Genomic DNA, 19,651 nt, shown 5'->3' on the forward strand with positions numbered 1-19,651 from the left:
ACTGTACTGCAGAGGGAAGGGAAGGGGCAGCTGGAGAGGAAGCTGGACACAGGCAGGGTCCATTCATTCAGTAGATGTCAACTCAGCCCTTTCTGTGTGTCAAGCTCTGTTCTAAGAGTTGGGGATTAGCCATGAGTGAAACGGATGAAAATCCCTGCCTCTTGGAACTGTCTATTCCTCTTCAGGAGACCAACAGCAAACAAAACCAACACGTAAAATACATAACGACATCAGAAAAGTGTTCTGCAGGAAAATAAAGCTGGGAATGTGGATCCAAAGTGCTAGGGAAGAGGGTTTCTAATTTTAGACAGGAGGGTCGAGGAAGACCCCACGGGGAAGGGGATATTTGAGATGAGGAAGAAGCCGGGCAGTTATCTGGGGTGAGAGTGGCTTACGCAGAGGGGACGGCCAGGCCCTGGGGATGAGTGTGCTGGGCGCTGGGTTCGCATGGGCCAGTGTGGCCGGAGTGGAGCGCCAGGAGCAGGCAGTGGTCGGGGAGGGCAGAGAGATAAGAGCAGCCAGAACAGGCAGGGCCTTGTCAGCCATTGTAGAGACTTTGGCTGTGACTCTGAGGGAAGCCGAGAGCGAAGAGAGCACCCAGAGCAAAAGATCGACATGATCTGACTTCCGTTTTGGAAGAATTGCTCTGAATTCTGTGTTGGGAACAGATCTTGGAAGGCCTTTGAAGCATGTTTTTAAGAGAAAACAAAACGCCACAAAAACAAAAACAACAACTTGGATTTCTCTTCTGTAGGAAGAGCTCCATAAAGTTTTAAGTAAGAGAAGGATGTGGTCAGACTTGTGTTGGAAAAAGTCCACTCTGGCCGGTACGAAGGGTGTATTGAAGTAGGTGGAGATTAGGCACAGAGAAATCAGGAGGGCAACTGGTGCTGGAGGCCAGGGCTGATGAGGGCGAGGCCTGACCTGCACCCAGACGTGGAGGAGGGACAGCCTGTGGAGGACACTCCGCAGGGCCTGGGGCTTTTTGCAGTGGGGAGTGAGAAATGGGGGAAGAATCAAGAGTGAGTCCCACAGGAATGAAGACAAAGACGTAGAGAATGGACTTGAGGACACAGGGAGGGGGAAGGGTAAGCTGAGACGAAGTGAGAGAGTAGCACTGACATATATACACTACCAAATGTAAAATAGACAGCTAGTGGGAAGCAGCCGCATAGCATAGGGAAATCAGCTCGGCGCTTTGTGCCCACCTGGAGGGGTGGGATAGGGAGGGTGGGAGGGAGACGCAAGAGGGAGGGGATATGGGGATATATGTGCACATATAGCTGATTCACTTTGTTATACAGCAGAAACTAACACACCATTGTAAAGCAATTATACTCCAATAAAGATGTTAAAAAAAAAAAAGAGTGAGTCCCATGTGTAAGCGGCTTGATAAGCCTCCAACAGAGACTTAGTTTTCTTCTTTTCACACTTAACGTGCCTGGCATCTCTAGACATCGCTTTTGAGGGCTGGAATGGACGGTTAGTCCTAGAAGAGCCCTGGGTGGGCTGACTGTAAGTGCACATCCAGGCTGCCCTGCGCCTGTACGGATTTCTGGCGCACGGGAAGATCAAGGGTCTTTAGTGCCACCATTGCTGCACCTCTCTGGGTTGTCTAGGAAGTGAGACAATAGACTGTCCAAGCAACACTCCCAAGGTTTACCATGGCTAATGGCACGTGCAATTCTCTGTCCCTAGAAGTTAGTATGACTTATGGGGGAAGGGAACAAAAAAACAGGCTTGAGATGTAAGCCATCCTATGAGAGCAGGAAGTAGAAAAAAAAACACCCAGGGGTTGATTGATTTATCCTTATCTCCCAGGTAGCAAGTTAGCCAACAAGGATGAGAAAAGCCACACTCTGAGGAAGGTCAGCCAGCAAGAGCGCTGGGTGATTATTGTGTATTGCTCTATGCTGAGATGTAGGAAGTGAAATCTTCTCCAAGGAGGTATAATCGTAAATGCCAAATACCTCCCTCGCTGAATGCCCTCCTCTCCTCTCACTCAGCCCCTGCTAACAAAGGACAGTGGTTGTGCTTCAGAGCAGGAGCCACAGGGTGCGGCGGGGGGGACTGTCTCTGGATGTTGCAACCGTCCCCCTGCTGCATCCGATCTCGTCCCACGCACACTGCCTGTGTCCCTACGCTGCCCTTCGGCATTGCCCAGATTTTCCCTTTTTTTTCCAGCCTCAGTGGTCATTTCGCCCCCTTTCTTTCTCATGCATGTCTCAGTTTCAACCACACCTTATAGAGTCCTGTGCTTGTACCGCAGAGGGCTCGGAGTGGGAGCAGCTGGGGACTCTCCCCCAGCCCATGGCTTCTTATTTCTTTCCTGCTGTCCCAGTCCTCAGCTCCTGATGCGCCAATGTTGATGAGTCTCCCTGTTTGCTTCCCTTCTTCTCCCTGTGTACCAGCCAGGACCCCCTTTAACCGTGTCTCTCCCAGGAGTGGGTAGGGGCAAGGTTAGGTGGGAGCAAGGTTAGGAGAGAGAAGTAGCATCGTAGGACAGGTCTTAGAATGAGAAGAACTTTCGGTGGGAATGGCAGTGTGGGAATGAGCATGTATTGAGTGCCTACTGGGTGCCAGGCTTTGTACTAGCTGTCGCACACGTGGCTATCCTATTTCATCCTCACAACAACCTAAGAAGGTCCTTACCATCTCCCCCTTTTGCAGATGAGGAAATTGAGATTCAGGGCTTTCATAATTTGTGGGTGACAGGACCAGACCCTCCACTGCTTCCTGCTGCCTTTGTCCAGTGCTGAGTTGGGGTAGCCAAGTCCAAACTACAGCAAAGAGCCCTGCCTTCTAGACATGACACGATTACCCCGTTTTACAGGTGGAGAAAGTAAAGCTCAGAGAGGCCACTCAGCTGGCAGTGGTGGCCCAAGGCTTGTGCAGATCTGACCCTAGAATCAGAGCTCTTTGTCACCATCAGCTATTTGGCGTTGGCACTCTTTTCCCTGGTGTACCCTAAACTACTCAGTTTTATCTGGGGGAGAAAGATGAAAACTGATAAGTATTAGTTAAAAGGAGACATTTACTATATACGGATGTTAGCTGGCTTTCTTTGGCCGCATTAGCATACACAATCCTAAATTGTTTATGTTGTCACTTGAGAACATTTCAAAGGGGGAAAATGCATATTCAGAGCCCAAATTCCTAACCCCAGCATATGGAGAAAGGCAACCTGTTCGTTAAGATCTGTTTGCAAGGCCCCGCCCTGCGTGTCTGGAAGTCGGCAAATCAGGCTTCTTCTTGCCTCCCACCCCCCCTTGCCTGTCCCCACTTCACCCCGGGTGGGGTCTCTGTCATCCATGGAGGCACCCTCCCCAGCAGGGCAGGTGTATTCAGAGACGCTCGGAAGCCATTTGGCAAAAGGAAAAGGGAGCCATTGTTTGCTTGCAGTTGGAATCACATAACCTTTTCTTTCTGAAACATTTACATTCACGTCCACATCTCCCTGTCGCTACAGAAAATTGAGGAATCCATGCCCTATGCTCGGACGATGGAAGAGAGCCACGCAAAATTAGCAGAGCTGCTGGAGCCCCTTTCCTTCTAAAAAAAAGAGTCTGACTGTGAAGGGAAAAGAATTTTAATCAAAATGGAAAATAGGAATACAGCGTGAAGCTTTCTTTTCCAACTTCAGATATTGTACACATCATCCCCACAAGACAAGGAAGTAGGGGAGAGCTAGCAAACATTTTTCTAGCTGGAAATGTTAGCATCTATCTACAAGGACAAGTGTAGTGCTCAACAGCACAGTAGAAATTTGAAAGGGAAAAACTCCAAACTTCTGCAGCCGAATTCTTACCTCTGATTTGATTTACAGAGCTGTCTCTAGGGAGACTAACCAAATAACAAGCAAATTGGCATTTTAACCGCTGTAATAGCCCACTTTTCTAATTATGACACTGATACGCTGCACAGACCTAGGAAGGGCAGAGCCAGAAAAAGTGGAATTAGTTCCTCGGTCCTGCCTTTTGTTGGACACGCTGCATCAATTAAAACTACAACACGTTTTTTTAAAAAAGAAAGACCTCCCTGCACTGGCATCAGTTCTGGTTTGTAATCTCTGTGATGACCTCCATGCTTGGGGATTAAGGACTGCATAGGGTTGCAGCAATCAACCCCTTGAGGTCCTGGTTATTATTGTTTGAATAAATATACGGTTGCCACGAGGTCTCCATTAACATCATGAAACTTGGGGCCTCCACAAATTGAGTAATTGCTACTGGCTTTTTGTTCTCCCTCTTTTGTCAATGCCCCAGCCTGAAATCCAGGTAGACAGGGACAGGAGTCATTTGCATATGCTAAACGAACCACAGAGATCCGTGTTCTCTCCCATTCCAAGCAGGAGTGGGGGATTCTGTTAAAGCGGTGTTTGGGTAAAGCTTTCAGGGGAACTTTCCACCCAGGCTTCACTAAAGAAATCACCGAGCCCACTCCAGCTGCCTGGACAGGCAGGCAGTGCCTATGGCTACACCAATCAGTTTGGATGTTTCCCGGAGAATGAAGCCACAGCTCTTGGGTAAACAGGATGGGGGGATGTGAGGATTGTTAATCAAAAGCTGTGGTGAATTACAGGTTTGTACTTTGTGTTTACACTGTCTCCAGGGCATGGCCATGTGGCTACCATTGTTGCAAGCCATGTTCATGAGAAACAATTTACTTCTGTTCCCAGTTACGTCTGAGCTTGGATGTGTGTGTGTGTGTGTGTGTGTGTGTGTGTGTGTTTGTGTCAACTAAGGGCTTAAATGTACTTTAAGATAAACAGCAGATAGACATGTCAAAGAGAAAGCTTAGGTTAGCTCTTGTACAAGCGAAATTTAGCCTAGTAAAGAATTTTACAAGATATTTGCATGGATCTTTACAAAGATCCATGCATCTTTTTGGTACAAAGGGCAAACAGCAGTAGATCTGGGAACGTCTTCCCCAGGCTGAAGTACCTCCAGCTTCTCCATCTCCCCGTGAAGGACGGAGAGGGTCTCACCTTGACTTTTCCATAGCTTCCTTTGGGGATGAGAATCTTGTAGCCATTCACCTCCACCGAGAGCTCCTTCACCCAGGAGACGGCTGAGCCCCCCCGGTGCTCATTCTTGGCCTCCACACTGAAGAAGGGGAGGCTGGAAGTGTGCAAACACTGTCGGGCCAGCAGGTAGGCACAGGAGCCTTGGAAGTGGAAGAGGAAGCCATCAAACGTGTGGTAGTGCGGCTCCCCAAATACCACGCACGTGCTGGTCTCCAGCGGGCTGCAGTAGAAGAATCTGCCTTTGGGCTCGCACACCTCGTAGGGGCTGCAGGAGGCCTCCTGGCAGTAGATCTCATTGTTGAAATCCAGACAGCGGCACTTGATGGTGCAGTTCAGGTCATCCCAGAACACCTCCCCTCGCCGAAGGAACTGTCCTGGGGAATAAGGACGGGAGAACTAACATTTATTGAGCATTTACCTTCTGTGCCCAGCATCGGGCGAAAGGCTTTACTTGCCTTATACCGTTTAATCCACAAAAGAACCCGATTAGATATGAAGTGTTGCCCTCACTTGTCAAGTGAGGAAACTGAGGCTTAAGAGAAGTTAGGTAATTCATCCAAATCACTCAGCAACTCGACCGCGAAGCTGGGATTCCAAGCCAAGTCTGTCTGAATCCAATCTAAGCTCTTGACATTATTGTCACCACCACTGGTGAGCACACTTTCATTCAAGGAAAGACACATTGTCTCACTCCATGGGATACACCAGGACACACGGCAGTCCTTGCCTTCCTTTCGGCGATAAGAGGAAGGGTATTCCGAAAGAAGGCCCTCCCCCACACCCTGGGTAACTTGGCAACACTGTCGGTTCATTTGCTAACGTGATCATTCATTCACTCATCCACTCACTCAACAAACAGCTGTTGGGGGCTCAGTACGTGCCAGAAAAGAATCAGGAGTCAGACCCACAAATAAATCCCAGGCCTCCTGGGAAGATTCTGGAAAGGGCTGACCCCTGGCTTCCCACATTCCCGGGCTCATAAATCCTGTAGACACTGTTTAGGCAAAACTTACACCTACACGAGTTGTCTTCTCCCCTCACCCTAGGCCCGGTCTAAGTCCAGCACTCCTCTCTCTTTATCCCCTGGACAGAACTTCTTGACAGAATCTAGGTCAGGAGGAGAGTGAGATGGGGAGGGGAAATGGTTCTAAGGGATGTGCTAATGTTTTAAATACTTCTATTGCCTTGGTAGGCATTCAGTCTTTAAAACCATTTCTCTAAATGAATGATTTCCCCCACCAAAAACCTTGAAATCTACCAGTTCTTCACATCAACCTTCAGCTGACAACGGGAGCATCTCTGGGCTGGGGGCTATGACCTAATCCTTGGTTGGGGGTTGGAGTCAAGAGAACTGGGCAATGGTCACAAGTCTGCAATCAACTGCCAAGACTACTGACTGAACTTCCACCTGTCTTCATGTTCTAACCCATAGAATGTGGACAAGGTTATTTTCTCATCCCTGCCTCCTGGGGAACAGAGATGCTATAAAAAGTTGGCCCAGGTCAATAAGGTAGAAGTATTTGTACATTGAGACTGTCTGAAAAGGAAGGTATCAAAGATACAACATTAAGAATTGTAAACAATATCATACACCAGGAGTAACTATAGTTTGAAACTGTAGCTTGAAAAGGTTTCTCAAATTTTTGTAAAACTGAATACCTAGTGCAGAGCACAAAGCTGCCAGGTGAACCCAGGCAGAAGGCATGGCAGTTGGACAGTCCTTTCAATGTCTGTCCGACAGGAACAATTATGTCTCAGCGGGCAGTTATGTTTCATGCGGCCCCTGGACGGGATAATAGATGTGTTCACAGTCCCAGTAGGTCAGATGCATCAGCCCTGAAAACAGGCCCCTCCAACCTCAATGCCCTCTGGCACTCACCCAGGCTGCACATATTCTAGCAGCCTCTGCTCGGTATGATTTCCAGTCTCCGCTTTCTCAGGCTTCCAATAAATGAGGGAGAAATGCCTTTGAATAGAGGAGGTTTGGACAAAAAGGTAGACTCTCTGAGATAATTCTGTTTGCAAAATGATGATATAATAAACCAGCTCTATGCAACACTTCCCCTGCTATTGCCCAGGCCAAATTCCCATCTCATTAGACTGATGTATGTCCAGTGGCACATTAAAATGCACAGCAGCCTGTATGAGGAGATTGAATTTGTCCTGTATATGAAACCCAAAGCCATAACTCAGGAGGGAAAGAATGAAGTCAAAGTGAGGACTTTGTACGCAGCTGGCATCTGACCAACCCCACAGCTCTGCGAGCCAGTGTTTTCCATTATCACAGCATTTCATTCCCGGGACTCAAGGAGAGGCTGTCACCCGGCACTTAGGTAGCACGGCCACAGCCAGTCAGCTCCATGACACTTGGACAAAGGCGAGAGACGTTGGGTAGGTCCCTAGCCCAGGCCATAAAAGCGAGAGAGATAACGGAGCATTGGTTTGGTATCTTCACAGACCTTAGATGAAGATGTGTTTACACTCTGTAAGGGAGGAGAGCGCAATCTCTGAAATCCTGGTGACCTTTGGAGCTAGATTCTTTTCTGTCCAGTTTAATACTGGCTTAGCTCTAAACATTTATTTGCTCTTCTGAACATGGAGGACTTTACAGAGTCCACAGAAGCAAGGATGCCCAGGCAGGCCATCTTCACAAAAGACCTTTCCTCAGAGCAAAAGCAGAGGTTTGATAAGGGTGACCACAGCGCAGGGGATGGGGGCAGAGGGTGTGGGCATTTCAGATCAGGTGAATATGGCTCTTCTGATTATTACACAAATCAAAGCCCTCAGGCCTGCTGAGACACAGAGGTCACCTGGCCATGCTCTCAATGGAAGGGGGGCAAGAGACCTCCTGAAATTTTCATCCCAACCCATAACTTTCTTAGGAATCGGGAAGCATTTTCCCCGGGGTCATCTTCTGTGCTTACACAGTACCCTGCACTCATGTCTCTCATAATAGGTCTTACATCGTGTCATCACTGTTTCTCTGCTGTCTTCTCTACCATGGTAGGGTCACGGGGGTCCAGAGCAAGCACCATCTTCAGCACCTAAGAGAGTGGCTAAGCGCATTTGGAAAGATGCAGTGGCTGGAAGGCTGAATGGACGGATGGGTAGATGGGTAGATGGGTGGGTAGGTGAGTGGGTGAGTGGATGGGTAGATAAATGCACAGACAGATGGATAGATGATTGACTAATTCTAGTTGCTATAGCCTCCACTCCTAGAGGCAGAAATATGCCCAGAAATCCTGTTTTCTGAATACTTTTAGACATATAAGAAGCAGGAATCTATAAACCATGGCGTCCCTGTGAGAGTCCTGGACTGTTTTGTACCTCCAAAGGGGTTTTGACGTTTCAGAGGAGGCTCCAAACTTTGGATGCCCATGTAAAGGAAACCCACTGAGGTTCACCTACAGCTTGTTCACACAGACCTAAAGCCGGCTTTGCTTCGCCCTAAATTCCTGCATGTTTTGCTGCTGCTTGGAGGATTTTAGGAGAAGCTACCCTAAAGACTATGACACGTTTTTTCCTTTCTTTCTAATCATACTAGGAAGTACTGGTTTACTCTCGTACAGACTTGGTGATGCTCCAAGTTCACCCACTCCCATGGATCTACAAAGTGCAGATGGCAGAGCAGGAGTAAAGAAGAGAAGGAAAATTTAAAGGGGGACATGGCAACAACAACGACAACAAAAATAATGTTAAACAGGAGGGCTCCCTTCTGTCCCTCCGGCTGAGGAATCATTCAAGAGCCTCATCCACTTTGGAGCAGTTCCCAATGGGGACCTGTGTTCATACCCCAGGCAAAGACTTCAGAAACCACAGTATGGCCAGCGCAGGGTTTCAGCTCCTGGAGTGATGAACGTGCATGCGAAAATTACCTTGATCTCCATAACCCAGACGGGAGACTTCAAAGGGTAAAGCATCAGCAATGAGTCCCCCCCACCGTGGCTTAAAAGCCTGCCTGTCTATCTAAACGAAACAAACCTTGCTTTGCCTCAGAGAAGAGGAAATGCCTTTACCTCTGGAGGTGCAGCCATTGGCTGGGTCAATTTCCTTCCCATCAACTTTAAATGCCCAGCGACCTGGAACATTGACGTTTGTGGTCTCTTGGATATTCACAATATCAGGGGTTCTTGACCCCGGAAGGCTGAAGAAATTGGTGAGGTTTCCACCATTAAATCCTGCCTAGAGCACAAAAGGGAGAGCAGACTTTCGAGCACACACATCAACTCCCCCCCAGCCCGCCGCCCCGACCTTGGTTTACTCGCCCACCATCTTGTTTTCAGCACACCTGAAATCAAGAGACCCCTTTTCCTGGAGTCTCTGGGGCCCCCATTTCAGGTGATAAAGGCCCGCTAGTTCATGCCACACCCGGATCCAGGTGTCAAAGATGGGCAACACTAGTCCCTCAGTCAACCTGCAGGGTCAGACACGCTTCTCCAGTTCAAAGCAGGATCCCCCCCCAGATGCTGAGAGCATAAGAAGAGAGTGCAGTGCTTCAGAAACACATAGGAGGATGAAGCGCCTACCTGTGCCATCACTCCCCCAAGACCCGTCAGGGGATCACCGCCGCTCGCCGTCCCCGTGGTCCAGTTGATTTCGTAATAATTGAAGAGCGTGAACGTATAGGAACCGTCAGACACCAGGACGGCCTGGAAGGTGTTCACCTGCAGGATGCGAATGGGCGGGCGGGCTCAGGACTCACACCCCCAGGAGCTCCTCTCCCCGGTAGCAGCTCCCTTTACCCTGCCCCCTCCCCACGCAAGCAGCTCAGAGCTGCTCCGACCCCAGCCTCGGTGCTCCGCCTTCTCTCCAAATATGTTCTCCCCTCCAGTGGGAAAAGCAAGACATGTGGGGCTGTGCATCCAGAAGAGAAATGGCCTGAGAATAACCTAGAGGCTGACTCAGCGTCCCTCTTACATCTCTGACAGGTACCAGACAGGAAAGTCAGCGGCCCGACTCAGCGTGTGATAATACGTGGGCACCTATAGATGGCAGCATGAGAATAAACTATAGGAACTAGTGGAGCTGGGGAGAGGGCTGTGAGCACCTGTTCCCAGAGCAGGTGGGGTAGGGCGGGGGTGGGGGTGGGGTGGGGGGATGGGGAGGGAGAGGGCAGAGCACGAAAATGCCAGTCGGTGTGACTCTAGTGGTGGCATGGGCCCTGCTCTCTCGCTTCCTGGAACACTCCGCTAATCTTGGTGAGACGTCTCCCCCTCTTTTAAATGCAGGTTGGAAAGTGATTTTTAAAAAGCACTTTGTGGGGAGAAATTGCTCCTCTAATGGAGCATTTATGCGTCACTTTATATCTGCAAAATTCTCCACGCCCATCTGTACCTCAACCAATGCTAAGACGGGCACATTTTTGGCCCATTCCCATCGTAGGAGCTAAGAAAACTGAGGGCTCAGGGAAATGAATTACTGGAAATTCCACAATGACCCAGCAACAGAAAACAGAACTGGAGCCAGAGCTCCCAGTCTGATCTCTTCGTGCACTGTCATTACACACGGTTTTAAGTTTCAACTTTTTAGGACAGAGATGTTATATACATTCAAATCAGTCTTGCAAACAGTTTCCAGAAACAAGCTGTAGCAAACTCTGTCCTTTACTATTTCCCTTTGCTAATCCCTACCCCCTGATGCATGTTTTCAGGAAATTCAAGTAAAAAATAGAGTTAAAAGGAGAGGCTGCTTCGACCTTTTCCATTCAAACCTAGCATTTTCCTAGCTGCCCGATACCGTCCTGGTTAACATTCTGTCAGATGCAGAGGAAGACCCACATCCTTATCCTGTGTAATCAAACTGGGGTAAAGGATCTTAGAAGCCCCAAATCTCCCATCCTAGACAGTCCCAGGGAGGGAGAAAAGGTGCAAGTAAAGAAAAGCCCTTTTTGTACACGAGAACTTTCTCCTCAAGCTCTGTGCTTGCCACAGCTGATGGCGTTTATGATAGAGCCACCCAGGTTTATGCCTCCATTCTCTGGCCCCGCTCAACAAAAGGGCAAAGTGGGACACAGAGAGGACCGAGCAGTCACCTATATGGCCGCTGTGGGGTCAGATTCAAGAGAAAGGCATAAAGTCAAGGTCACACAAGGACCAAAACTAAACCCTCCTTCAGACCAGGATGCTCCTTCCGGATGTGAATTCCTTCCCCTGAAATGAAGTTGGAAATATCTTTGGTCCAAGCAGGTCTTGAAAGCAACCCATGTCTGATCCCAGAAGTCACGTTAAAACCAGCCAGCCATCCTAAGAACGCTCCAGAAGCTGGCTCGCCCTCATGCACCTTCTCCCTCACTCTCACACCCCACCCCCCCACAGGTAACTCTTCAACATGGGTTGTAAGACTCCTCTGGATCTGTTCTTGTAAAACCATGTTTTTAATTCTTGAAAAGCCCTTTTATACTTCAGAGGACTTCTAACGCTACCTGGAGGGGGCAGCTGAGGAAAGAGCTTAGCATTCAGAGTTAGGAGACTGGGTTTGCACCCTGCTCTGCCTCATATGAGGTTCAAATCCCTTTTCTTGGCACTTGGGCAAGTTACTTAACTTCTCTGGGCCTGTTCCCTCACCTTTAAAGTGGACGGCCGAGCTTCCTTGGGAACATGCTTGTGAGGGTTAAATGATTTGCAAAGATAGCCTATCACAGCCCTGGGTTGACAGTCAGCCTCAGTAAATATTAGTTTTCCTTCCTTAAAGTAAACACATCCTCTTGACTTTCTACTGGGCTTCTGCTTCTAAAAGGTCTCTCATGCCCAGTGTTTAGTTGGTCTGTTGATACGTGTTCCTCTAAAGAAGGGGGGGCCTGGGATAATGGGAGATGGAAGAGGGGGCCGATTTCGACGACAGGGACGGATGGACACTCCCGCAGCTCTGGAGGATTTTTATCATCTTTTTCTCCAAGGAGCTCAAAGCACTTAGATGTTACCTCATTCATCCTCACTGAAAGAGTCCTCACCTAGTCCAGAAATTTACGCCAAAGTACAAACCAGGAAGTATCTAAATTATCTTGCCATTTTTACTGCCAACGGAAGTTTATTTGAAAAACTGGTGGTCAGCATTTGATGGGCAGTTCTTCTCTTTTTGTTTTCTCCCTCTGACACTAAAATTTATCGATCGCTGGCATCCTGCATCCTAAAGCTGTAAGGTATGAGGTTCAAGGACATAAAACATCACCCAAGGAGTCATTAGCAATCCATTACATGACAGAGGGAAATTTTTGCTTCTTTAGAGGTTATTTCTAGCCAGTGCATCCACTGTTTAAACTTGTATCTTTCTGTTCCCCAGAACCTCTTAGTGATAAAGTGCATTGCAATGCCCTGGTCAGACGGTGCAAAGAGGCCGGGTGCTCACAGCAGGGCAGCTACGAAATGCAAGCCCAGCACTTCTCCACCTCTGTCTCTAACTCAGTAGTTTCTGTTCCACCCTGAAACAACTGACTCATCGCCAAGGAAATCGGAAAACAGATGGAATTGGAAATAATCCTAAGAAAGCGGAGGGAAGATTTCTGAGTGTCTTTGCTTACTGGAAATTATACATTGAAGACGCATCTGCTGCTTCAAAAAACTCCATTGCCAAAGTCATCCAAACAAACTGCAGGCTTTCCTGAAAATTAATGTTCTGTCCCTTTATGTAGAGTGTTGATGATCTCTATAATAATGCCAGTGATAATCTTTCTTATATGACTTTTATTTGATAGCCCATTTAGGATTTCTGAGCAGATGCTGAAACTTTATTCATGAAACACTTTAACTGCCCAATCCAATTAGCATCAAATATGAATAATTCTAGCTCTGGTCACAATTTTTAAAAAGGTCATAACATAATAAAATGAGCCAGATCATTTGGCTCCAAACGGACACCCTAGTTTCCTTTTCCTATCAGGTTTTGTGAAAAAAGAAAAAAAGGAAATTAGCTGATGGAGAGAGGCATTTGGCCCTCTGGTAAGGAAAAGGGACCTTTGGGTTCCTGGTGGGTCCCTAATCGTATGGGGTCTCAGTGCCTCAATCACTCTCCTGCAAAATAGGAATGCTACCTACTGCAAGAAAATTGTGGAGGGCTTCTTTTTAGACATTTGTAATGGTTCGTGATAGAGATGACACATCTTCTGAAATATTACAGCTGACTGGACTGGTTAGGTGTGATAGCTCCCTCTGTTTCCTGGAAAGTGGGTAGCAAGACTCCTCAGTTTAACTCAAGGAAACTGACATTCTTCAGCTCTAACAATTAGACTCCTTCACAGTAGTGAAGATGGACAAGAATTAGACGTCAGAATACGAAGTGGAAAAGGGAAAATTTGAATGATTACAGGTGTGGTGCTGCTCCCTCCATAAAACGTGACTTCCTCCCAGGTCACAATGAAAACCCAAGTGGCAGAGAAGGTTGCCATGTCTTTGAAATACTTCCTGATGTCCTTGGTGGCTCTTTTCAAGATGACAGGGTCCATGGTCTCTCTGTAATAGATCTCGCCTCGAATCCCATTGTGCACATCTGCCCAAAATGGAGCAATGAAGGCCCTCCCATCCGTCAGGGGAAAAGATTCGGGCGTGAACTGGCTCACTAGCACGTTGAATGAAACAACTCCATTGTTATTGACCTACAAAAATAAAAGAGGTTTTGCACAGTGGATCTGAGACTATGACAATTTCAGAGTCATAAACCAAGACAGACGCTTGCCTAATCATCTGAATGGAAACGACTTTTAAACTACTGAACCAGAACCCCCAAACAGCAGCTTCCATTTCTCAGCTAGGAGGTTCATTTGCTTCCAGACAAACTCATTGGTTTCCTTTCACTTTCAATTTGTAGCCAGCTGCATTTCTTATTAATAATCAGCCTCATTTTCATGTTCTCTATCCTGTCTTTATTTATACTTATCAAATGCTACTGGATTGTGTGTGTGTGTGTGTGTGTGTGTGTGTGTTGGGCTAGGCAGTGGCCTATGTAGGCAGTAAAGAAGATCCAGAGTTACAGATGCAAAATAGACAGGAAAGAAACCAAAAAACATGGAAGCAGAAAGTTAGATTAAAAAACTGAGGAACTCTATATTAGACCTTCATTCCTATTACATGACAAAAGAGGAGTGTCAGTAAAAGGTAAATCAAATACTCCATCACCAAACTCAGATCTCAAGATGAACCATATCCCACCCTGGATGAGACATTTAAAGGATTTCTATTGATGTCAGAACCACTCGGTACCCAGAAAAAGGTAAGGTTACAATCTACAGATAAGCCCAATTCCATTACAGCTCTTGTAGTTTGTTAGCTTCTTTGTATAGTCTCTGCACAAAATGGAGACATGAAAACTTTACATTGTATATGTAAATGACTATCTTATGGTGATTTCTTCATGATTTGTAAATGGCTTAGTAAACTTATTAAATTACTAAACCTTACTGCAAATAAGAAGCCGATATATATACTCATAAACAGGATCTGTAAACAATTTGCCTCTGCCTGTGTCTGCAGCTCAATATGTTGGTACATGAAGCTAATTTAACCCAGAGGCTTGTATGGTTTCAACAGCAGGAGTGTCTGTGGTGGGAATACTTGCAATTCCTCAATAGAGAACATTCTATTGTTAGGTTCATATTTAATTAGTAATATTATGGACATTAACAGTGACCCAGATCCCAGAGATAAGTTATCGTACCTGGGCCAAGGGTATGTCAACCTATTTGGGAAGCAAGGGTGTGCAGTTTGGAAAGGAAGCTGGAGATCCAGCTACAAGGACATTGAGAGTCTACTGTCTGCAAGTATCAGTGAACAACCCAGAAGCCTGAACAAGACTGCATGACTTAAAGTGCTGGAAACCCAAGGAAAAATTTGCCCTCAAATAAGCCTCCCCCAAATTAAGGACCCTCCTTCTGCAAAGGCAAGAATTATTCAGACTCCATGTCACTTAGTACAATGGAGGAGAAAGAGGAGCTTGACTAAATACATGTGCTCTAGCGGTCTAGGAGACCAAGGCTTCCAGAATGGAAATCCTGTGCATCCCTCTCATCTCCAAAATCAGGTCAACACATTCAGAAACGTACAATCAGCTGTTATAGACTAAGGAGGCTCTACAGTGAGTAGAGCATAAGAGGCATTTCAGGATGCCGGAGCAATGTGTTTTCTGGGGAACAGTGGTGTAATTAAAACACACAGACTAGCAGAGGAAGTTGGTGATGACTCAGATGTGTTTTGATTATATTCTATAGTTAAGAGCAGTGGTTCTCAAACTTTTGTGGGCATCAGAATTCCCTGGAGGGCTTGTTCAAACAGATAGCTGGGCCCCCTCCCAGATTCGGTAGGTCTGCGGTGGGTCCTGAGAAGTGACATTTCTAGCAAGTGCCTAGGTGATGCTGATGCTGCAAGTTCAAGGCCCACAGGTTACGTAATGGAAGAGGGAACTCTTTTCTAGTGGGAGTCAGCCTTGAGCTATCAATCAAAAGTTGGGGAAGATAGAGGTCCCGGATGCAGAGGAAGCCAGAGATGGAGGTGCCTGGAGTTTTATTTCTTCTTCCAGGGCAGGGCGCAGAATAGAATAGGCTGTAATATAATCTACATTTGCTTCACTCAATTCTTTTAAGGCCGAAAATCAAGACAGGTTCAGTTGCTCTGAATCTTCTTGTCAATGTGCTGTAGTCTCACTAGCAGCAATTCCAATGATCAAAAAATCAAAAATAACCTGAGAACACAGGTGCCCAGCAGAGCTCTGACAGCAAATGACACCATTTCTTCATGCAGCTTTGACAATGAGACCCTATGGCGTATCTCAGACCCGGTGAGGTTGGCCAATTCTGCAAACAACCTTTATATAATAGTTGAGTACCCCTCTGCTCTGACTCTGCTCCAAATTGGTAGGAAGCCTAAGAAGAGCAGATGCCTAAAGTCTTCACACCCCAAGAAGGGAAAGAAAATTGTTATTGCTCCTATTGTGGTTCATTGTATCTTTTTATCTTGTCTAGTGGCAGAAATGATGTTCCTGGCATTGGGGCCTCTGCTTCACTTGGGTGTTTAATCACCCGCAAAAGCAATCCATTGCTCTGTATACTCCTCCGCTATGAACATTAGCCATGAAATATACCTTTGACTTTCTTAATCATAAAACCTGTCACCTCATGAAATCTCAGAACTCGTCATCTGGGCTGCCGACAAATCCTCCATTCCCAGAGCCCTGGAAGAAAGTATTTAAAATACTTTTCCTTAATGACCAACAAGGTGGGAGAGCCCTAGAGCAACAGATGGGCCGCTTGTCACTTACATAGATGGTGCGGTAAGGAACGCCAAAGAAGAAGACGGGGATGGCCAGCTTAATCTCAGATGAGCTTCCGTCGTCTACTTTAGGGGTTTTGGTGTCATTCTGCCAAAATGGATACATGAGCTCCCTGGGCTGAACTGTCAAGAGAGAGGGCGGTTAGGTAGACGGCCGATCCCTCTTCGGTTCGGCAGGCTGCTTTCCTCCCACCCACTAAAGCCAGCTTCTTTCAGTAAGTCTTACAAACGACGTGTAAGTCAGACAGCCTTTTCATTTATCCTCAACCTCAGCTGGACACGGTGCGTTATCTTCTGCCTCTGGAAAGGGGAGCGTGGAAGTGATGGCATTTCTCCTTAAGAGAAATCACTTCCCGCTTCATTTCTACGTTTCCATACATTTAGGAGACAGCAGTGGTTAACACTGGCTGCAAGGTTGTGAAGTCAGCCCTGCCTGGGGCTCTCAGAGCACTGAGAGGTGCCTCTAGCTCTGGTGTGGTTTAGCCCGCTGAATCCTTGATCGGAAGGCAATGTACAGAGAACGTGGCCGGTGGCTACGAGACTCCCTTCTAGCTCAAGAATTCTACTATCAAGTCTTTTCCTGAAAGGAGTCCCCTTCCTCCAGATGCACAATAGGAGAAGATACCAGATCACAGAGGAAATAAACAATAGTTGGATCTGGGACAAGAGTGGGAAGAGAGGGTTTGTAGTAACTGGCCTGTGAATGACCTTGATTGAGCTCCGGCCCCATGAGAAGTCTCTCTCTGCCCAGCTCCTGTTTACAAAGACAGACATGGGAGCCTCCGGGGCCAAGGAGGTTGGGCCTCTGAGCACTCTTTGGGGAGGAGGCTCGGGGCGCTTACTCATCATCCTGGTCAAAGGTGAGAGTCATCACACAGACACACAGCTCCCCTCCTGTAACCGTGTCACCACCTCTCTTGGCAAGCTGGCTTGTTTCTCGGAAGTTTCTCATCCAAACTCTTGCAAGGGGTGGCCCAGTTCAGAAAGAGAAATTAGACAATTTCCCCAGGGTCTACATTTCTGATGATCAGGTCCAATGGCATTTATGAAATAATCTATATCTGGGGTGTAATGTTTCTTTGCCTCTGTCCTTTCTTTTCTTGGATGAAAATAGAGCAATTGAACATCATCTATGCTTCCATCTTCTTAAATCATGTGTGGCAAATCCATCTGGGGCTTCTGCTGACAGTTCGTGAGGCACCTGCTTGCAGATGTTGATGCCCCATCCTCAGGTCGGGGGGCCCCTCCTTGGGAAAATCCCTGCTCTGTGCTGATGGAGCCGATAGGCTGGCGAGAAACCACCAAGGGCTGCCCTGCTCTTTTGGGAGCCTTTAAGTGAGCAGAGAGCAGCTCATGTAAGAGAGTGGCCGAGTGACCAGAAAGCAGCTCAGTAGTGCCTGGCCAAGTGCCAGCTTCTCTCCTCGTGGAGCAGGGAATGAGGGGAGGTCTGCCTGGAGGAAGAGCTGCTCTGTTTCCCAGGGCTAACTAGCATCAGAGGGAAGTGGGGAAAACGAACCTGGTCATTAGTGTATAAGCATCGCCCCCCCCCCCCAACCTTCAGAAGTCTCTGTGAAGCCAACCAAAGGAAATCTTTGGGAGGTGCTGTAGTTAGTTTTATCACAGGGGCACTCAGCCCACGTGCTTTATTTAATGTCACAATCAGTAGACAAAAAAGGTTTCTCTAACAGTCATAATTACATAGAAGTAACAAATTCCAAATTCCTAGAAGGAAGCAATTTTTTAAAAAATCTCTTCATAATCCCTATCATAGAATTATACACAGGTACTTATTAAATGTGAAGGGTAATGAACATTCTCAAATTAATAATAATAAATCAAATCGTGTCATGGATTTATCCTTCATGGGGAACTTTTTAGAAGTGATGTCCAAGTGTGAACAAGGTCTCAAATTCACGCTGAATTGTAATCATTTGAATGGAAAGATTAATTGGTATTCGGGGCAGTGTTGGCCAATCTGCCTAGGACATGAGAAATCCATGCCCCTCCTGAGGAGACAGAAAACTATGGTCAGAGAGATTGTCCCTAACTTCTTTCTCTGCTCCAAAGGTGACACAAATTTGCAAGATTCATCCCTTCAGGAACGATCCTAACCAGCTCATGATTTTGAACAGGAAAGGATGGACAATCAACAATTTTCAATTTTAAGAAGAATACAAATAATCGAGATATCTAATATGGTAAGTACTTATCAAATAGTTGTTGAATTAAAAAAATGACTAATAAAAGGGAGTAGGTTTAAACTACAGTAATTCCTACCTTAGAAATCATTACTATTATAAAAATATAGCTTGTTAACAGCATAGCCTATCAACAGAATCAGAGTTAACAAAAGAAAGAATCTCCTTACCCATGCTGATTTTAGGCCAGGAATGTTACAATAAACTTTATGTTACCAGAACTTTTTTTTTTTTTTTTTTCACCAAATAAGACATACTTTCTTAGAGCAGGAGTACGAGGTTAGAGGCAGTGGGACTCATTACTGTGGGGTTTCACACTATAGCCTGCCTGCTACAACTGCTTAAATTTATCCAATCCTAGAAAAATGTTAGGGCTCCACACGCCTTATAGATCTGTTCACTCAGACTTGTAATCATGTGTCCGCTGAACTAAACAAACAAAACAAAGAAGATGCTCTAGAATTTTAGCCATAAAAGTTTCAAATCGATATAGACTTTTCCACCTTTCTTGCCTAAAATTCAAAAACTGTAGAAAGAAATGCATGTGATCTCCTACCTACCCGGGGCAATGCTACATAGAGAAAAAGGAGGAATCACGGAGGGGAAAATTTTTCTTATTTCACTTGCAGCTTTAGATTTTTGGCCATTATAAATGGCCACTGATACTCAAGTCACTGACATTAATGCCATTAGAACTCCCTGATTTTGGCTTAAACAAGTGTATTTTTTAAAGTCTGTGCCACCAGTTAAATGCCGTCATTGGAATCAATCATCAGGCATGGGATACACACACACCTACCCCGTGTACTTTTAATGAAAATAATTTGCATTATCTTAAAGATTTATTCCATTGACATGGGGCAACTTGGTATATACAAACTGTGTTCGAAGTGAAATAAGAAAAAGTAGGAATGTAAATGAACATCATTCAAAGTTAATGTATTTTGCCCTTGACGGCAGAATTTAATTTACATTTTTCTTGTTGTAACTGTAGACACATGTACACCTGCCCTGACAATTACAGTTCCAACAAAAGCGTCTCTTTATAAATTCAAGGGCATGCTAATCACGAGCTTTATGGAATTTTGTAGTACTCACCTTGGTGCCGTACAAGTGCGAAGATGAAAGAGACCCAAATTCTAAGTAATGATGAATAATTCATCCTGGAATTTTAA

At 46.3% G+C, this 19,651-nt stretch overlaps 1 protein-coding gene across 1 annotated transcript in view; it reads right to left on the minus strand.

Annotated features, from left to right (window-relative positions):
* The window catches only part of TECTA (tectorin alpha), a 69,108-nt gene extending 49,470 nt beyond the window's left edge, over positions 1-19,638 (minus strand). The window contains exons 1-6 of the mRNA XM_059930181.1: positions 19,575-19,638; positions 16,268-16,401; positions 13,326-13,613; positions 9,553-9,690; positions 9,043-9,208; positions 4,988-5,400 (exon numbers count right to left, since the gene is read on the minus strand). Coding sequence (XP_059786164.1) covers positions 4,988-5,400; positions 9,043-9,208; positions 9,553-9,690; positions 13,326-13,613; positions 16,268-16,401; positions 19,575-19,638 — 1,203 coding nt within the window. The remainder of the gene's footprint in view (positions 1-4,987; positions 5,401-9,042; positions 9,209-9,552; positions 9,691-13,325; positions 13,614-16,267; positions 16,402-19,574) is intronic.
* Between the last annotated feature and the right edge of the window lie 13 nt (positions 19,639-19,651).

This window comes from Balaenoptera ricei, chromosome 8 (assembly GCF_028023285.1).
Source record: "Balaenoptera ricei isolate mBalRic1 chromosome 8, mBalRic1.hap2, whole genome shotgun sequence".
In the NCBI taxonomy this organism is placed as follows: domain Eukaryota; kingdom Metazoa; phylum Chordata; class Mammalia; order Artiodactyla; family Balaenopteridae; genus Balaenoptera; species Balaenoptera ricei.